At 45.0% G+C, this 17,299-nt stretch overlaps 1 protein-coding gene across 3 annotated transcripts in view; it reads left to right on the top strand.

Moving 5' to 3' along the window:
* ATF6 (activating transcription factor 6) overlaps positions 1 to 17,299 on the top strand; it is an 81,587-nt gene that overhangs the window by 60,907 nt on the left and 3,381 nt on the right. For all 3 annotated transcript variants that reach the window (XM_014943493.1, XM_014943492.1, XM_014943491.1), the window contains exon 15: positions 993 to 1,077. In XM_014943493.1, the coding sequence (XP_014798979.1) occupies positions 993 to 1,077 (85 nt within the window). The remainder of the gene's footprint in view (positions 1 to 992; positions 1,078 to 17,299) is intronic.

The raw sequence follows: 17,299 nt of genomic DNA, 5'->3' as shown, positions 1-17,299 counted from the left end.
CGGGGGCTGGGAAAATAAACCTTTCCATTAATTCTTTGGGGCCTGGAAAAGACACCTCGTGATTGGCAGGTTTTTGTTTCGCTTAGAGCCTGAGTTAGAAATTTCAACTCAATTTGTCCATTGTATAAACACAGTCTTTTGCTCCTAAATACTAGGAAGCTTCCCTCATTCTTAGTAGTCTTTCTTTGGGCCATTTAGATCAGCATAGCACAATAATATGGGAGATGCCCGAACTGGTGCTTTATGTTCTGTTACTTCTGTTGATAAAGGAAGAACCGTATTTTCCCAGGCTACAAGTTGAGCGATTTGAGTTCAGCAACAGCAAAAAAAAATAGAAAATGAAGAAAGGCTGCATTTTTCCTTGCAGGTCAGGTCTGTATCCAGAGCAGTTGCAGCTTCCACTGCTAAAAGACACAGCTGTCTTACAGCAGCACCCAGCCACCTCGCAGCTGAGATAAGCTTCTAAAGCACAGCTTTGCTGTCAAACTTCCCTGGTAGGTTTTGTCAGCAGAGCTCGTATTTCACACCCCTTGACAGCCCTGACCGATACGGTCCTACTGCACGAGGCATGTGGTGTAGAGCTTGACAGAGATATAGCAAGATGACATTTATATATAAAGCAGGCAGCACTGCACGTAAACGCACCATTTCAGCAAAGCCCTTAACCACATGTTTAAGTATCGCTGAAGTCAAGTTAAATTACTTTAATCATATACATAAGTATTCTGTTGAACGAGGGCCTAATAGGAGTTTCCATCTCTTTCCACATGATCAAGGCTTTTTCATATTCTCCTGCATGTGATAGGGATTTCTTCTTGGTTACACAGCATGAGCTATTGCTGTGACTTTTGGAAGACTCCCTCAACAATTTGAATTTGCTAAGATGTTGTAAATAGTTTTATGTGGAATGCCTGTAAGTCAGAATGGAAAGGAATTTTCCCAGCTCTGTTCTTCCAGGGTAGATTTAACACATCTTTTCCCCTATTTTCCAGGACCACCTTTTATTGCCAGCCACTACACATAACAAGACCAGGAGACCGAAGATGTCTATAGTGTTGCCAGCTGTAAACATCAATGGTAAGTCCAAAACATGGAAGAGAATGATAGGAGAATAATTTCAAAGAGATGTGCCTGACTTGTACGTGGAAATCAAACTCAGACCAAATGTCTGTTGTTATAGCTGTGAAAAAGAAATCAAACTGGTCATTACTAGGCTGTAGTTGCCGGGGTCTCTGCTGGAACTGGGTCACTGGCAAATGACCAGTGCCTGGTCAACAAGACTGTAAGGAGAGGCTGCGTGCCTTGGCCAGCAGTTCTGCAGTATCTCATTCTGGCTCCTTCAGGGACTCAGGGGTGGTGTCATCCAGTCCCAGTGATTTGCACACAGCTGATTAAGGGTTACTTCAATGTCACCTAGCTTCTCTAACTTGGTGGCTATAAAGGTCTCATGGAGTGTGGAGACTGTCCTCACCCTCTCATTTGTGTTCCTCCGATGCCTGCTTATCAGAGCAAATTCCTGGCCCTCACTGGTTTGTTACTGACTGCTTTCCATCAGCTTCCTCAGCTGTCTGCCCCTCCGTTATACAACACTCAGCGTGAGCGGGACCTCTCTGCACTACGTGGTCAGGATTAATAATAATCATGTTAGAGTGCTGCAGGACAGAAGAGAGAGCAGCTTTGCACTAGGGGCTTGGGCTTATTAGCGAACAGAAATCTTCCTGATCTGCCTTTTAGTTCCACATGAGAATCAGGATGTGAACTGTATAAATATACCATTAATTAATATGGTGAGGAACTGCCAAATTAGGACATGTTTGGGGCACGGGGTCACTGTCACAGTCATTAAATGCATCGTGAACCCTGTAACTGTATAAACTTTTCTTTCTGAATATCTGTGCACATGATCCTTTTTAAAACTTATGTGTTTTACAGTACAAGTGAATCATAAACCCAAATGTTTTTGTTAAATTCAAGCACGCTGAAAACATTGTCTGATGATGTGAATTTCCATAAACTAAGGGAGAAAAAAAATCAGTTCAGGCTTTCAACATTTTGATAATTACATTTTCCCATGCAGTACAGTAACCCGAGTGTGTTATACCATAACTAGCTATTTTGGGGGAATTTTTATTAGATATATCAGAATTATTTTTGGCATTTATCTGCCTGAACCGCCCTTTTCATGTAGATTACAAAAATCCTTTTCTGGCTGAGCTGAACTATCATGTGCAAATGAGCACTTTATCACTTGAAGAACAAACACTATTTCTAAATTACAAAGTATTTCTTCCTAACATGTAACTGAGTCTTGTTTTGCTTGAAATAACTTTTCAGTTGTTGAAGTAAATCTAGTTTGGAAAATACACATCAGAATCCAGTGACAAATCTTATCCTTCATTAATAATGAAACATTGTGAAATAATAGTTACTGGAGTTCTCTGGGATTTTTCTTCAGAACATCAGCACAATCCAGGAAATAAAAAAATGTCCAGGGATTTGGGCAGAGATGTTGAAACAGATGAGACACAAGGATAGCATTAAGTAAACAACGGCATCAAACACAGCTCCCTCTGTGACACTCAGCCAGGTATTAGAACAAAAATTACAAAAGAGCTAGTAGGTAACTTGGCTGGATTTTTGAATTGATCATTAGTAGATTACCTGGAGGAGGCGATTCCCTAAAAAGTTGTGTCTGGAGAAGAACCCATTTCTCTTCTTTGAGAACATTGCTCCTCCACACTATTCTGCCTCTGCAGGGACTGTACAAGCATCTGGAAGTTAGCTGACAACAAAGCTTTGCTCCCAGCTGTTTGCTGGTCTTTGAAGCCCACCTTAATTCTTTTTTTTCTTAAGTCTCAGCCCACCTGCTGAGATTTGGCTGCTAGAAGAGGACAGGTCTCCCTGGGAGGAACTGGGAAAACTTTCAGTGAAAGAACTTGTCCTCTTCTGCCTGTTCTTATGTCTCAGCCAGATCTCTGTGCAAGAAGGGAAACTTTTTCCAGTGCCACTTACTTGCCCTTCCTTTTTGCTACCACAAACCTGGCAGAGGAGATGAAGGGAATGCAGCTGAAGTGGCCTTTGCTTTGAAACCTTTTTGGAACTTCATCACTTGCTTTCCTCTTTCTAAAGATCTTGCAGGATCTTTATTTTTCTGTGTACTAAAGTTTACCCATGACACTGTTTCCAAACATGAAACAGCTTGCAGTTCAGTCAAGAACCCTTTGAACTGCTTGAGCAGGCTTTTCCCAGCAGGGCTGTCATCCTTTTCTGATTGCTCTTTAATTGCTTTGAGTGCCTTCTGAGCTCTGCTGTAGTCTCTGCCTTTAGCTGGCTTGAGCCCTTCCCACCACGGGCTGCGGGGACAGAGAACAGGTACGGACAAAGATTAGGAAGTAAAATGAGTTGTCAGTCACTGTCCAACATGACTCTGCATGGAGGTTAATGACACGGTTCTGCAAGGTGGGTCTGGCAGTTTTCACAGGTGTACAAAGCAGAATCAATTTTACAGTTTGAAAAGTTTTTCCTGGAGGGAAGAGTTGGGGTAAATCCAGCCAGGGGCAGCGCCAGTGCTTTGCAGCTAAGGGCAAATCTCAACAGAAAATTTTGTGGCGGACGTGTGTGTGTGTTTGTGCATTCAGTAAGATGGAAAATTAAGGTAACTTTATTGTACAAAGCAATTACAGTACTTTATTCATTTTCAAGATAAAAATTAGACAAAAATGATTCAGTTGTATTTCAGAAAAGAGTAAAAATGGCCATTACCTTGTAACTTTCCCTGATGTGTTCCTTCTGGTCAGCCTGGGTTGCCCATGCCCTTCTGTGAGCGTGAGGATAAGCAAGCAAACTCCCCACTGAGGGCTTCTCTGCAGAAATATATTTAAGTCTGTTTAATGTGATAATATATGTTCAATATGTTTAAATATTATATTTTTTAAAAAAAGTATAGTAACTTGTTACATGTTGGTACGTGTTAAAGCCTTCCCCTCTTGCCCTCTTACCAATTCCATCTTCCCCAGCCTGTCACCCCCCGATTCACAGCCAGCACTTGCTGTCAGCTCCTTCATTTCTGCATCCCCAGATGCTTTTGCTGCCCTTTACCCTCCTCCCATTTCCCAGCTGGCTATTGTTCCCTGGTACAGCTCTCCCCTCGGCCCCCACAGCCAGCCATGCCCATGTTTTGACCTGCCCCTGCCCAGCGACAAAGCCCTGGCATTTGTGGGCACAAGCAGTGCTCAGAAAATCTGCCTGATGGTACCTGAAGGACCTTAGGGCTGGTAAGTGTGGAAGGAAAAAAGCAGAACTGGGTAGTCCTTGTCCCACTATATGTGGTTTTGGGGGCACCATTGGTGTGGCTTCACTGAGAAGTTACTCCAAGAAGAAATATCTTGCAGTTTCTCATGGGAATGAAAGCCAACTGCAAATCACAGTTAAACTCCAGCTTTTGTTTTTAAGCAAGTCATGTTTGTTATGCTGGATTGCAGCTATTATTTTAGAAATCTAACTATGCACTTGAGACCAGTTAAGTCTCCAGTAGATTTCATTCCTAAATTTGCTTTTATTGTAATTCAGAGTCTTGTTGGCTCATTACACCAATTCCAAATTGACGTATAGGCGGTGCCTTTCTTGAAGTTTAAATGAAAACATCTGCCATTGCCCTTGTATTTACTTAACTGCTGTAAAAAATGCAGTGGGTTATAACGTCGATCTTTGGATCAAAATAATCTATAGAGTACAGCATAGCTAAGCCACTTTGCCTATCCCAAGCACGAGCCTTTTGTCTCTGCAGGATGCCTGCAGCTCTCTGGCGCAGCACACACCACCAGTAGTCCTCTCCTGCAGCACACAAAAGTAAGAACATATGTACAGTCATTGAGTGTAGGAGGTAGCATTCAACATTTAGCCCAAGAAGCCGCTTTCATTAATGCATTTCTCGCTAGGATTGGGTTAGATACTCACAGCTTTCACTTTCTCTTGGTAGGAGCAGCTGTCAGTGTGCATGTCTGTACTCACCATGAGAACTGGTGGCCTTAGCAGCAGCATAAAGACCAAAAAGGCCTTTTTTCTTCTTAGGATCCCTGTGCAAAACAGTTTCCTATATGTAAAAGTCCTTCCATCATTTGTTCTCTCTAAATTGAGAGTTGATGTCTCCATTCTCAGCCAAACCTGAGACATGATGGGAAAGCCACTTGTGAGATCCAAGGCTCATTTTCTGGGAATTTCAGCCATGACAGAGAGAGGTTTGAATTTTATGTAAACATCCTGGATGGGTCCTTAGTCTGATGCCACACAGTGGGACTTGTCTTCAGCCTTCCTTGGAAATAATTGTTTGTGTCCCTGATTCTCTGTAACTTGCATGTTCCTGGTTCTTAAGAAACCCTGTTCTCTTTAAGTGTTTTTTCATGAAACACAACAGCAAAATACTCTCTTTAAGGCAGAAATTTACTGGGAACAGGATGGTGAGTTCTGCAAAGTCCATGTGCTCTGTTGTGTTAGCCAGCTTCTCCTCATTTCCTCAGCCTTCCTTCCTAGCATCCGTCATCATACTGATGTAACAGACTTCAAAAGTGCTCTGAAATAATACACATTCTAATTAAAAAGGTCAATAACAAATCTAGTGGTAGGGCTTTTTGATCAAAACTGGAGGGATTTCTGCCATCAAGCAGCGTGATTATTTGCATACAGCTACAAAGAGCGTTCTTTCAACTGACAGCCACGTGCAAAAGCCACTCACAGATGTCCAAGGCTGGTAGCAAACTGTCTGTGAAAAATCCATAGGGCAAACAGAACCCACACAGGCTGAGAAGGAAAATAAAAACAAAAGCTCTTTGGGAAGCGACAATGTTCTGTAAGTTCCCATGTCTTGGGGTTGAATAAATAAAGTCTCCAACTTCCTCTGCCTTCCAGGGTCAAGCAAACAAAAGATGCCATTTCCGTCTTTTGGAGCAAGAAGCAGAATTCCCAGTCAGTCATCGAATGAGGAAGGTCTAAAACAATACATACCACTTAACAGCAGCTGCCTTCCCTGAAGGTTGCTGCTTAACATTTGGGCAGCCTTCTCTCTCACTTTGAATAGCTTCAGAGCAGTTTCCAGGAGGCCAACGGCCCCAGCTATCTCTAGCGGTTGTTGGCTCATTCTTCTCTTCATGCATACAAGGCAAATCTTAGTCTCTGTGGCTCCCTCTCACAGCTGCCGTCCTTGTCCCCACACTGAGAAGCTCATGACACTCTAGTAGGTACAGAGAACTCTCTTGGCTACACAGGTATGATCTGTAGGGATATTTCCCTCAATGTTTCTGCTTTTACCTCTGGATTTAGCAGAAATTGCTGAGAACTCAGCGCAGCCTTACAAGCTATAGAGTATAAGCAGAAGGCTCTGGAAGTTGTGTGTGTAGGGTTACAGCCTATCTGTGAGATGAAAGAAGGGTGGCTGCTAAGGTTTTTTCAGAAGGTCACTGAGAATCCTTCAAAGCATCAAGATCTCTAAACTAGGATGTAGGAAAATATATCTGAGAATGTCTCCATGCTGTAAGTCTACAGGCCATTTTGAAAATGCCACCCTTTGGCTTCTTGGGTTGTCAGCTGAGCAATAAAAGTAGTTTGGTGAAGCCTGACCAGGGAAAAATCAGAGCCATGGTTAGCTTTCACTTAGAGGTCGCTGCAGCAGCCAGTTACTGAGCCTGGACAGAGAAACAGGGAGAGCCTTCTGTCTCCTGTGTGCAGTTGTGGACAAGCAGCATGTCACGTTACTGTGGTTCTGCTGTACTTAGTGTGGTTTGCTAATGTCACAGGTCTACTTCAGCTCTCATGCCTATGTAGAGCTCCGTTATAGAGGTCAGGATTGAAATAGTGGCAGAGCAGATTTTATCAAGAAATTTTAACCATTTTAGTCATATGGTAACATATTGCTGTTCTCACTCTTGTTCTATTTTCAAAGTGATATGAAAGTGCAGTTTATCAAAACAGAGTAACCCCTTCCAAACTTGAACATCAGAATTGGTCATCGCCTAGATTCAACATTAAATAGACGTTTTGAACAGATTTGGTTGTCTCTGAGAGATTTCGCTCTCCCCAACCATTGTCTGTTGATATATATTGTCTTCGACAGGATGGACAAGATGATATTATTCAAAAAACTATGAAAGAAATCATTCAATAATCTGCGCACAAAAGTAATGGTATCTGTGTCACTTGAGTTCATGTTTATTTAGTTAGACAGGAAACGATCAAGAAATGAAATCATAAAGGCTTATTCCCCAGTGACTTTTCATAACGAGCTGTTTACCTAAATTGCTAAACGAGTAACCTATTTTTATGTATTCAAAAGAACAGGAAGATGATTTCAGACGATCTTCTGTGCCTTTTTGCCCCTTTGTTAATACAAAAAAGAATATCTCTTGGGCTTTGTGTGATGGAGCAGGCCAAGTGTGACTGGTCTTCCCTGGATAGACAGGGTAAACGCTACAGATGGCATTTTCTTGGGAACACACTGTTCACAGAGGGGGCAGAGAATGAGTCATAAATTAATTTGACTTCATACTTAGTATTTCCAATGCCAGCGTCGAGTTATTACACCAGATTGTGGATTTTATATAAGTGCGTCTTTTATATGGAAAAAAACAAAGTAGAAGAAAAAACAAGAAAACCATGGCATTAGCTGCCAGTATGGATTTGCAATGTGGAGCCAGATTCAGTTTAGAACTGAACGAGTGTGTGTCTTGCTGCAGAGACCATCTCTTCTGGGTGTTGGTTGACTCTGAATGCTGGCAGTGCTGGGTGGGTGCTCTCTCCCACCGAGCTTTGCAGAGCCCTGTGCCCCAGAGCCGTGGCTGCAAAGCAAAGAGAAGCATTTTCATCCCAGTCTGTGAGATTACCATCACCATCTCGCCTCCAGTGACCCGTGTTTGTGCAGCACATCGTAATTCTAGCCTTGAGCCCAGCTGATCTGCCTTAATACATTTTCAGATGTTGTAAATTCAAGATTACATAATTCCTCCTAGTGTTAAATTATAGGCGGCAAACGCAGTTTTATGTTTGTGATACCCGGGCCAACTCTGATTACTGGTAGCTCTTTATTTCTTCAGTGATCTGAAGCATAATTATCCATAATGAGCTCACCCTGTAAAAACATAAGAAATTGCAACAGCGCTGGTAGAGGAGGTTCACATTTATGAGTTCTGTCTTGAGAGCATCACTGGAGTAAACCTAGAGATTAGTAAAAACACAGCAATCCAAGAGAGTCTTTCTCAGTGTTTGGGTTGCAGTCTCTAAGGAGACTGTTGCCAGTGGGGCCGGGAGGCCTTTGCCACCTTCTCACATCCCAGGTCTAATCCTCCACGCTGCAGCTTTCCTCATCCACTTCATCTAGTCCAGCTTATCTCTGGTGACTCCTGGGTGTCCTCCAGGCTTGATCCTGTTTAGCAGGGTTGCTGTAGGAGAGCATTTGAATGATACATCCTGAGCATCTGAAGGATATTTTCAATTTCAGTCATCCACCACTTCATTGTAAATCACCTGCCTCCATCCTGTCTTATTCTGTAGTTGCCCCAGGTGAAAAGACCATGGCATGTCCCAGTAGGGCACAAACGCCGTCTGGGTGAGTGTGGATGGAGAGGGGATTGCCAGCCCGAGCTGCCCCGCACCACCAGGAAGGAGTGGCCTCTGTTTCGGAGCAGGATTCATACAGTAGAGCTGTAAATCTCCTGTTGCTGTAGCTGGGAAACAGAAATCTTTGAAACAGACGTCTCACTTTCATGAGTGTGGTGTGTTCGGATAGGCACTCTGCAGCATATGTATATGATTTTTTTTAATTAACTGGCAAACGCGTTGAATCAGAGAAGCTCATGTGGAGGGAAGTGCTCACCCCACGCAGACAGAAGCTTCACAGAGATGGTGTTAAAAATACTCTTCTACAAGCAAGAGCTGATCACAGTACCTAAATAAATGAGGTAACTTTATGTATCCAAGTGAGACAGGTGGAAAATTCAGCTCACTCTTTGGATGTCATCCAACCTATAAAGACGTTTCAGCTGTAAGTGAATAGAGGCTCACACCAGCCTTCGCTCTTAAATCAGTGAGACACTAACACCAGGATACAAGTGATACTGGGTGATAGATAAGGTGCATGTCAATGAAAAAGTGATGCTGTCCCTTCAATAAAATGAAGTCAAATAGTTAAATTAATTTTATCAGTAAGTGCCTACAAATTGAAATGGGGTTCAACGGTAAGGGCTAAATGAGAATAGGAAAGAAAAACCAATAGGGTAAAATGCTGGCAAATGGTAGGGAAATTGATTAAAGATTAAAAGCTCAGTGCAAAAGTCTTTAAAAGGACCCTAAAAAATCCACCGGGCTTAAGTAACACATTAAAGTAAATTCATAGAAGTAAAAAGATATCTTTTAAACAATAGGCATTGTAGCCAAATGAAGGAATAGAAAAAAAGAGCGCTATTTCTGGCAGACTAAATGTCAAACCATAAGAAGTCAAGCCAGAAAAAGATATTGAGGAACAGAGTGCCTGAGGCATAAAAAAATAATGAAAACATTTTTCAGAGGAAGCCTGCCAGGGAATCTCTAGTGCCTGCAGAGGACCAAGGTGTGAAAGAGCACTTGAAGTCAGCACTGTTGAAGGAACAAGCAAAAAGTTCTTTTGCTGGTGTTAACCACTGAGGCTTTATGATTATCAGGAGAATGATGAGTGACAAATGAGGCAAATTTTTTTAAAATGGCCTCAGGAACTGTAAAAAATGAAGTCTCACTGTTGCACAAGTTGGCTGAATCTGTGAGAGTTGAGCATGTCTGGGGATGTACAATAGACTGGGAGGAGCTAGCACAGCTTCTGCAGAGGAAAGTCCTGCCTTAGTGCTCCATCACAGGGCTCAAAGGGATAGCGAGTGTGAGGATCAGGGTGGTCTCCTCAGCACAATAGCATACCTGAGTGCTCAGAAAACTTGGAAAAAAGTAATTCTTCAGAACCTGCTAAAAGAAAGTAAGTTTTTGTGAGGCTAGAGGGAAGGCTTAATTGTGGATTGGTTTATCCATAAAAGATATAAATGAAAGGTGGAAACAGATGATCACATTTTGCAGTGAGGGGGATGTCACCAGTAGACTCCCACGCGGGTCCGTGCTGGGGTCCTGCTCCTGCATCTCCAGGCACAGCTGGAAGATGTTGGGAAGGAGTGAAATTCTGTCCAGCAGGTAAAACTTGGTCTGAAAAAATGCAAAAGAATTTGCATGGTAAAAGTGTTCCTGACCAACCATCCAGTGGCAGATAACCAAGCTGTTGCTGCTCAGAGAGCCAGTGCGCATCCTTCCCCAAAGTGTCAGCTTAGACAAGGAAGAAAAGCAATATAATTTTTTAGAGAGGGAGCAGAAAACAAAGCATGAACCATCTTTATAGCCCCGCTGAATCCCCATCTTCAATACTATGCATTTTTGATCATAGATGTTTATAGATTTATAAAACAATGAATAATGCAGGAGAAAAAGCAACAGGAATTGAACATGGAGTGTACAGCTTCCCCACCACAGCGACTGTTGAATTTGACAGCAATGGCTGAGGGAAGGGTTATAGCAGAACCTGAAGAACCATGCATCGTGTAGATGAGGTGTCTGGAAAGCAGGTGCTTGCTATTTCGTGTATAACCAAAAGTACATGTTTGCCCTGACTTTTGCTTCTGCTACTGGTCACTGTTAGGGACAGAAGCACAGGTTGGATGGGACTTTGCTTCTGGGACTTTGTTCCTCAGCCTTTGCAGAACAGCCATCTTTAGGCAGTACCAAGGCTAGGAAAGGAGAGCGGCCAGTCTGCCAGCACAGTGGGAAAAAGAGGGGCTTGCTAGCATTTAAAACCAAAGGTAGCATTGGATCAGAAAAGTTTTCCAGCTTTAACAGCATCTGTAGGATGCTAGACCCACGGTGGGGACCAAAGGGAACATGCCCGTGCCTTCCAGTCCCTCCCTGCTGCACTCACAAGAAATAGTCCCCTACGTGCTGTCCTGGGACAAGCCCTCCAGCCCTTCTTCTTGAAAGAAGCCCCTACTGGAATGCATTTTTAGGCAACTCTCCTGTGTACAATTATTTGTCTAGTAAGTAGCTAAGTCTGGATTTGCAGGGTGTGTGGGGAGTTTGTTTATACTTCTTGTGCTTCCCAAGCAGGCATGGAATGGTTCTGCCTAACAGAGTTGCTCTCTCTCCAGCCTCTGTCCTGCACTCCCAAGAGAGCTTTCTGTGCAGCACAACTGCTTTGCCCCTTGTCTTTGTTTTTTCTTGTTTGTTTTTTTTTTTTCTTTCCCCTTCTCATTAGCATTGCCACAGCTGGTTTGGTTTTAAATATGGCCATCCTGCAGCAGTGATACCCTGCCAACAACACGCATATGAACAGCCACTGCTATCAAAAATGTCTCAGTATGTCCGAGAAATACTCTACCTCAGGGAGCTTTGGATGATGTGCCTGGGGGGGCCAATACTGCTGATTCTGATCTTCTCTTCTTGCCATGGCCATTGTCTCCCTCTTCAAAACAAGAGCAACCACAGTAGATCCACTCTGTGCCCTCTCCTCCGTAGCTCATGGTCTTTCCCTTAGAGGGAAGCGACCATGAAGCATGGAAGAAGATTGGAAGGGAAGGTGAGAGATGAAGAGGGAAATGGTCTCTCAGAAGAGCCAACTTTCCTTCCCTCTCCCTGAGACCTCCTAGTCTGGACCAGGTACTGCAAAGCCCACCTGGCACAGTGCCCACAGTGGCACTGGCCTGGCAGGCACTGGCCTTTTCCAAAAATCACGTAGTCGTGTAAGCTCAGGGGACTTTGTGCTCCACAGCCAGAGCCAATGAATCCTGTAGGTCCATCATTTACTTAAGAGGTCACAGAGAGCTTGTTTTCCTCCAGTTTTCCTGCTGAACCCTCGTGCCTGTATTTGTCCCCTTTGATAGCCCCTGGCACCAATGCTCCAGCAGCTTAGACATGGGGAGAGGTCCTGTCAGCTTGTGGCTCGTCAAAGTGACTTTGATTATGTGGATCCAGTGTTTCTGGCCATGGCCCCTGTTCCTGTATGCACATAGACCCCGGGGCACGGCTCGCTGTTTGAGGGGTGCTAGGAGACCTGGAGAGCTGAAATGCCCGGGATCTCACTTAAGCTGTGTCAGGGACTACGGATAGCTGAGTCCACAGAGGTGAAACCATTGCTACTGGTTTGTTTGGAAATAGTTCCGAGCAGGAATTTGGTTTTAAAAAGAGAAGTTATTTGGGTCACAATATAACTTTCTCCCTTGCCTCAAATAATCCTGTCTGACGAGCAAATCTGTAAATGTTTTAGGAACCCTGCTGCGTTGTTGCAGCGAGTGTATTTTTAGTCTTTGTAGCTGTTAGAGTAACACTGCTTCATTTATATACTTATTTGGTAGTGTATACCAACCCTTCAGATGGAAACGTTGTCCAGATGTGCTGGGTAGGACAGTCAGGGCTGCTCAGTGGTGATGAGATGGAAGATTGCAGAAGTGACAGAGTGGAGAAAGCCCTCTGAATTATGTCTGGGGACAGCTGCAGCCCTTCAACAGGTCAGCTCCAGAGCTGCGTGCAGCTGGTGCCTTCGTCTTCTTCTGAAGCTTGTGCTTTCTGAACTCTGTGCTGCCCTAGACATGAGCTCTCTTTTGGGCCAGGGCAGGTTGCGCTATAAATTGTTTGGGTATTTTGGTGCTAAGTCCTTATTTAAACCAAACTTTGGCGTCATCAGCTCGGCACAGCTAGCACAAAGCAACCAGGTACTGGAACTCATCTGGTGACTATTTGAAAGCTGCCTGGGTTCCTGCTGGTGTGATAGATGGGGTTGCAGAAGGGGCTGTAAGTGTAAATTAACATGGTGTGGTGAAGCAAGTTTCCTTGTTAGAAGGAAATGTAGAAAGTATCGAGGGCGTGAGTAGCTGTTCAGCAAAGATAGTTTTAAAAAAGTTGGTCGTTTTGCATCACTTTACACAGAGATAATTCCCTGGCACCTGACTTTGACTCTTTGACTCTTTGACTCTTTGACTTTCGCTCTATGCTGTTGTTCATGAAGAAGGGATGGCTCTCTAGCCTTACTGGTAGTTAAAGTAAAGATGAAGCAAGTGATTTCCCTCCCTGTATCTTACCAGCAGAAGCAAGGACGTTTGTGGTCGACAGTGGCGTAACTGTATACTCAGTGATCACAGTGTGGGAGTAGAGCCAGGCAGGTTCTGACCACTTTTACAAGTTACCTACTAAGAAACCAGCCAGTAGGTACATGGGTTACCTACTGCAAAGGCAGTTGGGACCTGAGAGAAGAGTCTTAAGATTGGGGAATGTCAAATCAGTAGCCCAGGCCCTGGATTGTACAGTATTGGTCTCATAGACTCTTTTTTGGGTGGGACTGCAAGGAGTAAGACGAAATCCATAGTTTATTTGGTAGAACAAGGCTCTATCAATGTGCCTAAGGTGTGAGCACATCTTCAGAAAGCTGCAAAGCTCTTCCACAGTGGTTGGTTACAGCCTTGAAACACTTCACAAGGTCTGGTGGTATTTCAGGGGAGTTCTATTGCAACCTCTTTGCAAATTGTGCAGTTTTCAAAACAAGCATTTTCGTGCAGCAAAGCTTTTTGGGGAGGGTGCATAAAAGTGGGAAAGGGTAAATTACAAGAATATCTTGTTCCTGTCCTATGACTGCATCCATAGGGCCAAACAGCCCGCTGATGTCTATAGATTTTAAGTCTAGAGAGACAGTTCACATTGCCATTTGTTCTGATTTACTGCAGAACAGACACTAAGCTTTTCTGTCTGTCAAGCCCTCTGCCTGTCTTCTGCCTTTCTCTAAGACAGCATCTCTTATAGAAGTAGGTGCTTGATCTCAAAGATGGACATTTGAACATTCAACTGGTTGTTACATGTCAGTACTACGGAGGGGAGAATGAGAACTTTGGTTTTATGGTCTTTCTAATAAGCCAGTTTTGAAAATCGAGTACTTCAAATATGAAGACAATCTTCCATCGTCTTGGGTAATTTGTAACAGTAGTTATTAGCCTCAGCCTGATTTGCTAAACGTTTTTGGTTTGGACTGCTGACTTCAGCTTTCATCAGTTGGGTCTTGCAACATGTGTTTTTTTTAAGAGAAGCTGCCATAAATCCTGGAGAGCAGCGCTGGGGAATTAGATTTCTGTTCCCTATACCAAGCTCGTGCTGGGAGTTGGGTACAGTCTGGGAGAGCCAGCGAGCCTCTTTGAGGAGGTGCAGTCAGAGAACAGCAATGCTTGGCACAATTACTTTTGCTGTTAATTTGAAATAGTGTCTCATCTGAAACACGGCTTTTAAACCTGTTAACAAATAATTAAGTGCAACACAGCCTCTTGGCCTGCGCAGGATAGCTTCTTGTGCCTGAGACCCTGTGAATGGCTGTATGTTCTGAACTTCAAAGAGGAGCAATAAATCTATTTATAAATCCAGACACCTCTACAGGAGATCCGTTCCTGTGTTTTCACTTATGTAATCCCACAAAACATCAGTCATAGGTAATTCAGCACAAAAAAAAAACCCTTCAGAAATCATTCAGTGTTGCTGTTGCTCTGGGCTATTTACCTGTAGCACGGGTTGGCACCGCAGAGGGCTGGGAGGTGGGATGGGTGCGTGCTCAGGCAGTGCAGCACAGGGCTGACCCCAGCGTTGGGAGAAGGCACTGGTTACATACCCTGACCCTTCCAGGGAAGCTGGCTTCCAGGCCAAGCTCAGCACTCATTGTGGCCTCACTGGAAGACCCACCCTGTGCTCCATTGGTGTCTCCCAAATGTTGGTAATGCTGGACGGTCCCATGGAGGGGGAAAGGAAGCCTGACCGGGCTATTTTTGAAAAGATCTGATGCAGGAATCACAAGGCAAAATTGTTGACATGTTCTCTGGATGAACCCACAGCTCTCCTCCAGATATTGCCCATTTGATGACAAGGGATTAGGAATAGCACAGCTGAACATGTGCAACTCCATAGCCATCACCATTAAACTGATCATCAAGGAAACATGGCACAGCAATGTTCTCACTGCCATCTGAACCGTGGGTGCTGGCTGCTGTGCCTCCCTGCCCTGTGGCAAATGTCAGCTCAAATCTCACTGAAAGGGCTTCGCCCAAGTTGCACTCCCTTGTCTTTGTTACTAGCAAAGAGCAGATGGACAGTCATCACAGCTTGGTTGGTCTGTGTTGGCTTCTTTGTGGACCTGGGCTCTGTAATGGTTGCAGTCTACCCTGAGGGGATTCAGTCATGAACAGGCACCTGCAGCTCACAGAAAGGCAGGATCAGAGGGACTATGAGTGACTTCGAGTGCCTGTGCCTGTGCAGGGGAAAGGTCAGGTATCCCAGGTCTTGCCTGACAGGTAGTCATCCAGCCTTTCCTTAAAAACTGCCAGTCATGAAGACTCTCTGGTCTCCCAAGGTAGCTTCATCCAGAGCTTATATTTTATTATCTTTAGAAACTTGGTTAAACCTGTTTCTCTTTAAATCAGTCTGATCATTTCTAGTCCTGTCATGCTGTTGGCTTGTGCCCACAGTGCACAGTGACCCTCTGTGGTCCTCAAGCTTTTTCTGCAGTGCGTATTCCTGGCTCCGTTTTGTACTCATGTTTTCCAATTCTCCTGAGCGTTGGTTGAAGTGCCTCTTGAAGATTTTGGACAGCCTCTCCCTTTTATCGAAACTGCAGCTTAATCCAATACTCCAAGGTGGTTGAAATCTCTCCAGTTTAGCATCTTCCAGAAACCTTATAAGTATTCTCTCTATTCCTCATCCAGATCGTGAAACAGTTTTAATGGCACTGAGCTCAGGATGGAGGCATGTGGAATCATTTTTGCAATGCCTGCCCCTTTGACAGTGAGCTAGTCTTTCCAAACAGCGGGTTGTTCTGGCTGCATTCAGGTCACGTTTGCCTGTTGTTTTGCTGAGAGCATCACGTGGGCTGACGCAGAGCATCAGCCCCTCCACCCTCCGGGCTGGGGTGGACCGGACAGGGCTCTCCAACGGTGGCCAGGCCTCCTGGGGCTGGCACAGCTTTCAGGATGCTCCTTTGAACAGAACTGGTCCAGGCACCCAGCAGCATCACTGAGCAGCAACTGCTGTCTCTGTGGAAAATCCCATTTCTTCTTCTACATCATTTGGGTGCTAACAGTAATGAGAAAGGCTGATAAAAGTGTCTCTAGTGGGAATTGAGCCGCTTGTGCTACTGTCCTCATCCCTGTGAGACAAGACCCTTGGCAGAGGTTTCCTGCAGCAGTTCTTCATTGGTAGGGCCTCCAACCCAAAAGGAGAAACAATCAGATACCTATCTTTTAACCCAAGTGTCGCTCCTGTGCTAATTCACACGCACAGGGCAGGAATCGGGCACTTGGTGAGTGTCTGAGTTGGGTGTGTGAGTCCCCTCCACTCTTGCTGGCCAGAGAAGCTCATTGTGAGTATGAGTCCTCCCAGCTGTCTCAGCTTTGGTGGCCTCAGAAGGCACGGCACCTCCTGCATAGGGTAGCAGAGCTGTGGCCTACTTAATTGTGGTCCACTTGGTCACGGGGGAGCCTGGGAGAAGTGGGATCCCGGCTGGCCGAGATGGGCTGATCCGGTTCCCATGCTCCCCGCTGCCACCCACGCAGTGCAGCTCCCTCCCTGCCTGGCCCTGGCCACCATCCCGTCCCACCTCACCCACTTGTGGCTCTGGAGCACATTTTGTCACATGGCCGGGGTCCTGTCGGGCTGTCAGCTCTGCGATGTGAGAGCTGAGGAGCTGTGTTTTCAGCGGTGTCACAGGGAGCTGATCTGTTCCTGTTTGCTCTCACCAGCCCAAAGTCCAGGCTTTTACACACAGAAACACACACACAGAGCTTCTCCTTGTGCCCCCCTGCAGCCCCTGTCCTGAGCACTGCCACCAGCCCAGCCCTCTGTGTATACTGGTCCTAGGACTGTTGGCTGAGAACCAAGAGCACGTCCAAAGGATGAGAGAGGGGGTGACCTCGAGAGATGGCCTCAAAAATGGTCCCAACTGGGGACATAGCACCTGAAGCTTTATCAGCAGCACTGTGGCCGGGAGGGATGATGGTTTGTCGTGGTGTTTGGGTCAGCAGTACAGAGACATGGACAGCTGCTGCTGGCCTCAGTCACTCGGTGGCACATACAGAGCTTTTTCCATTTCATTTCTGCAGGTGGGAGCTTTGATTTCCCTTGCAGGCTCTCAGCCCCCTTAGCAAGGGTTTGCTCCTGCTTCTCATTACTATACCAGACATACTTGATCTAATGGCTTCTACAGGTGGCGTGGGGTACAAGAGGGTCCGGCTGC

This window comes from Calidris pugnax, unplaced genomic scaffold (assembly GCF_001431845.1).
Source record: "Calidris pugnax isolate Ruff unplaced genomic scaffold, ASM143184v1 scaffold63, whole genome shotgun sequence".
Lineage (NCBI taxonomy): Eukaryota > Metazoa > Chordata > Aves > Charadriiformes > Scolopacidae > Calidris > Calidris pugnax.
The sequence above is the reverse complement of the archived record's forward strand: the minus strand, read 5'-3'. Positions and strand labels throughout refer to the sequence as shown.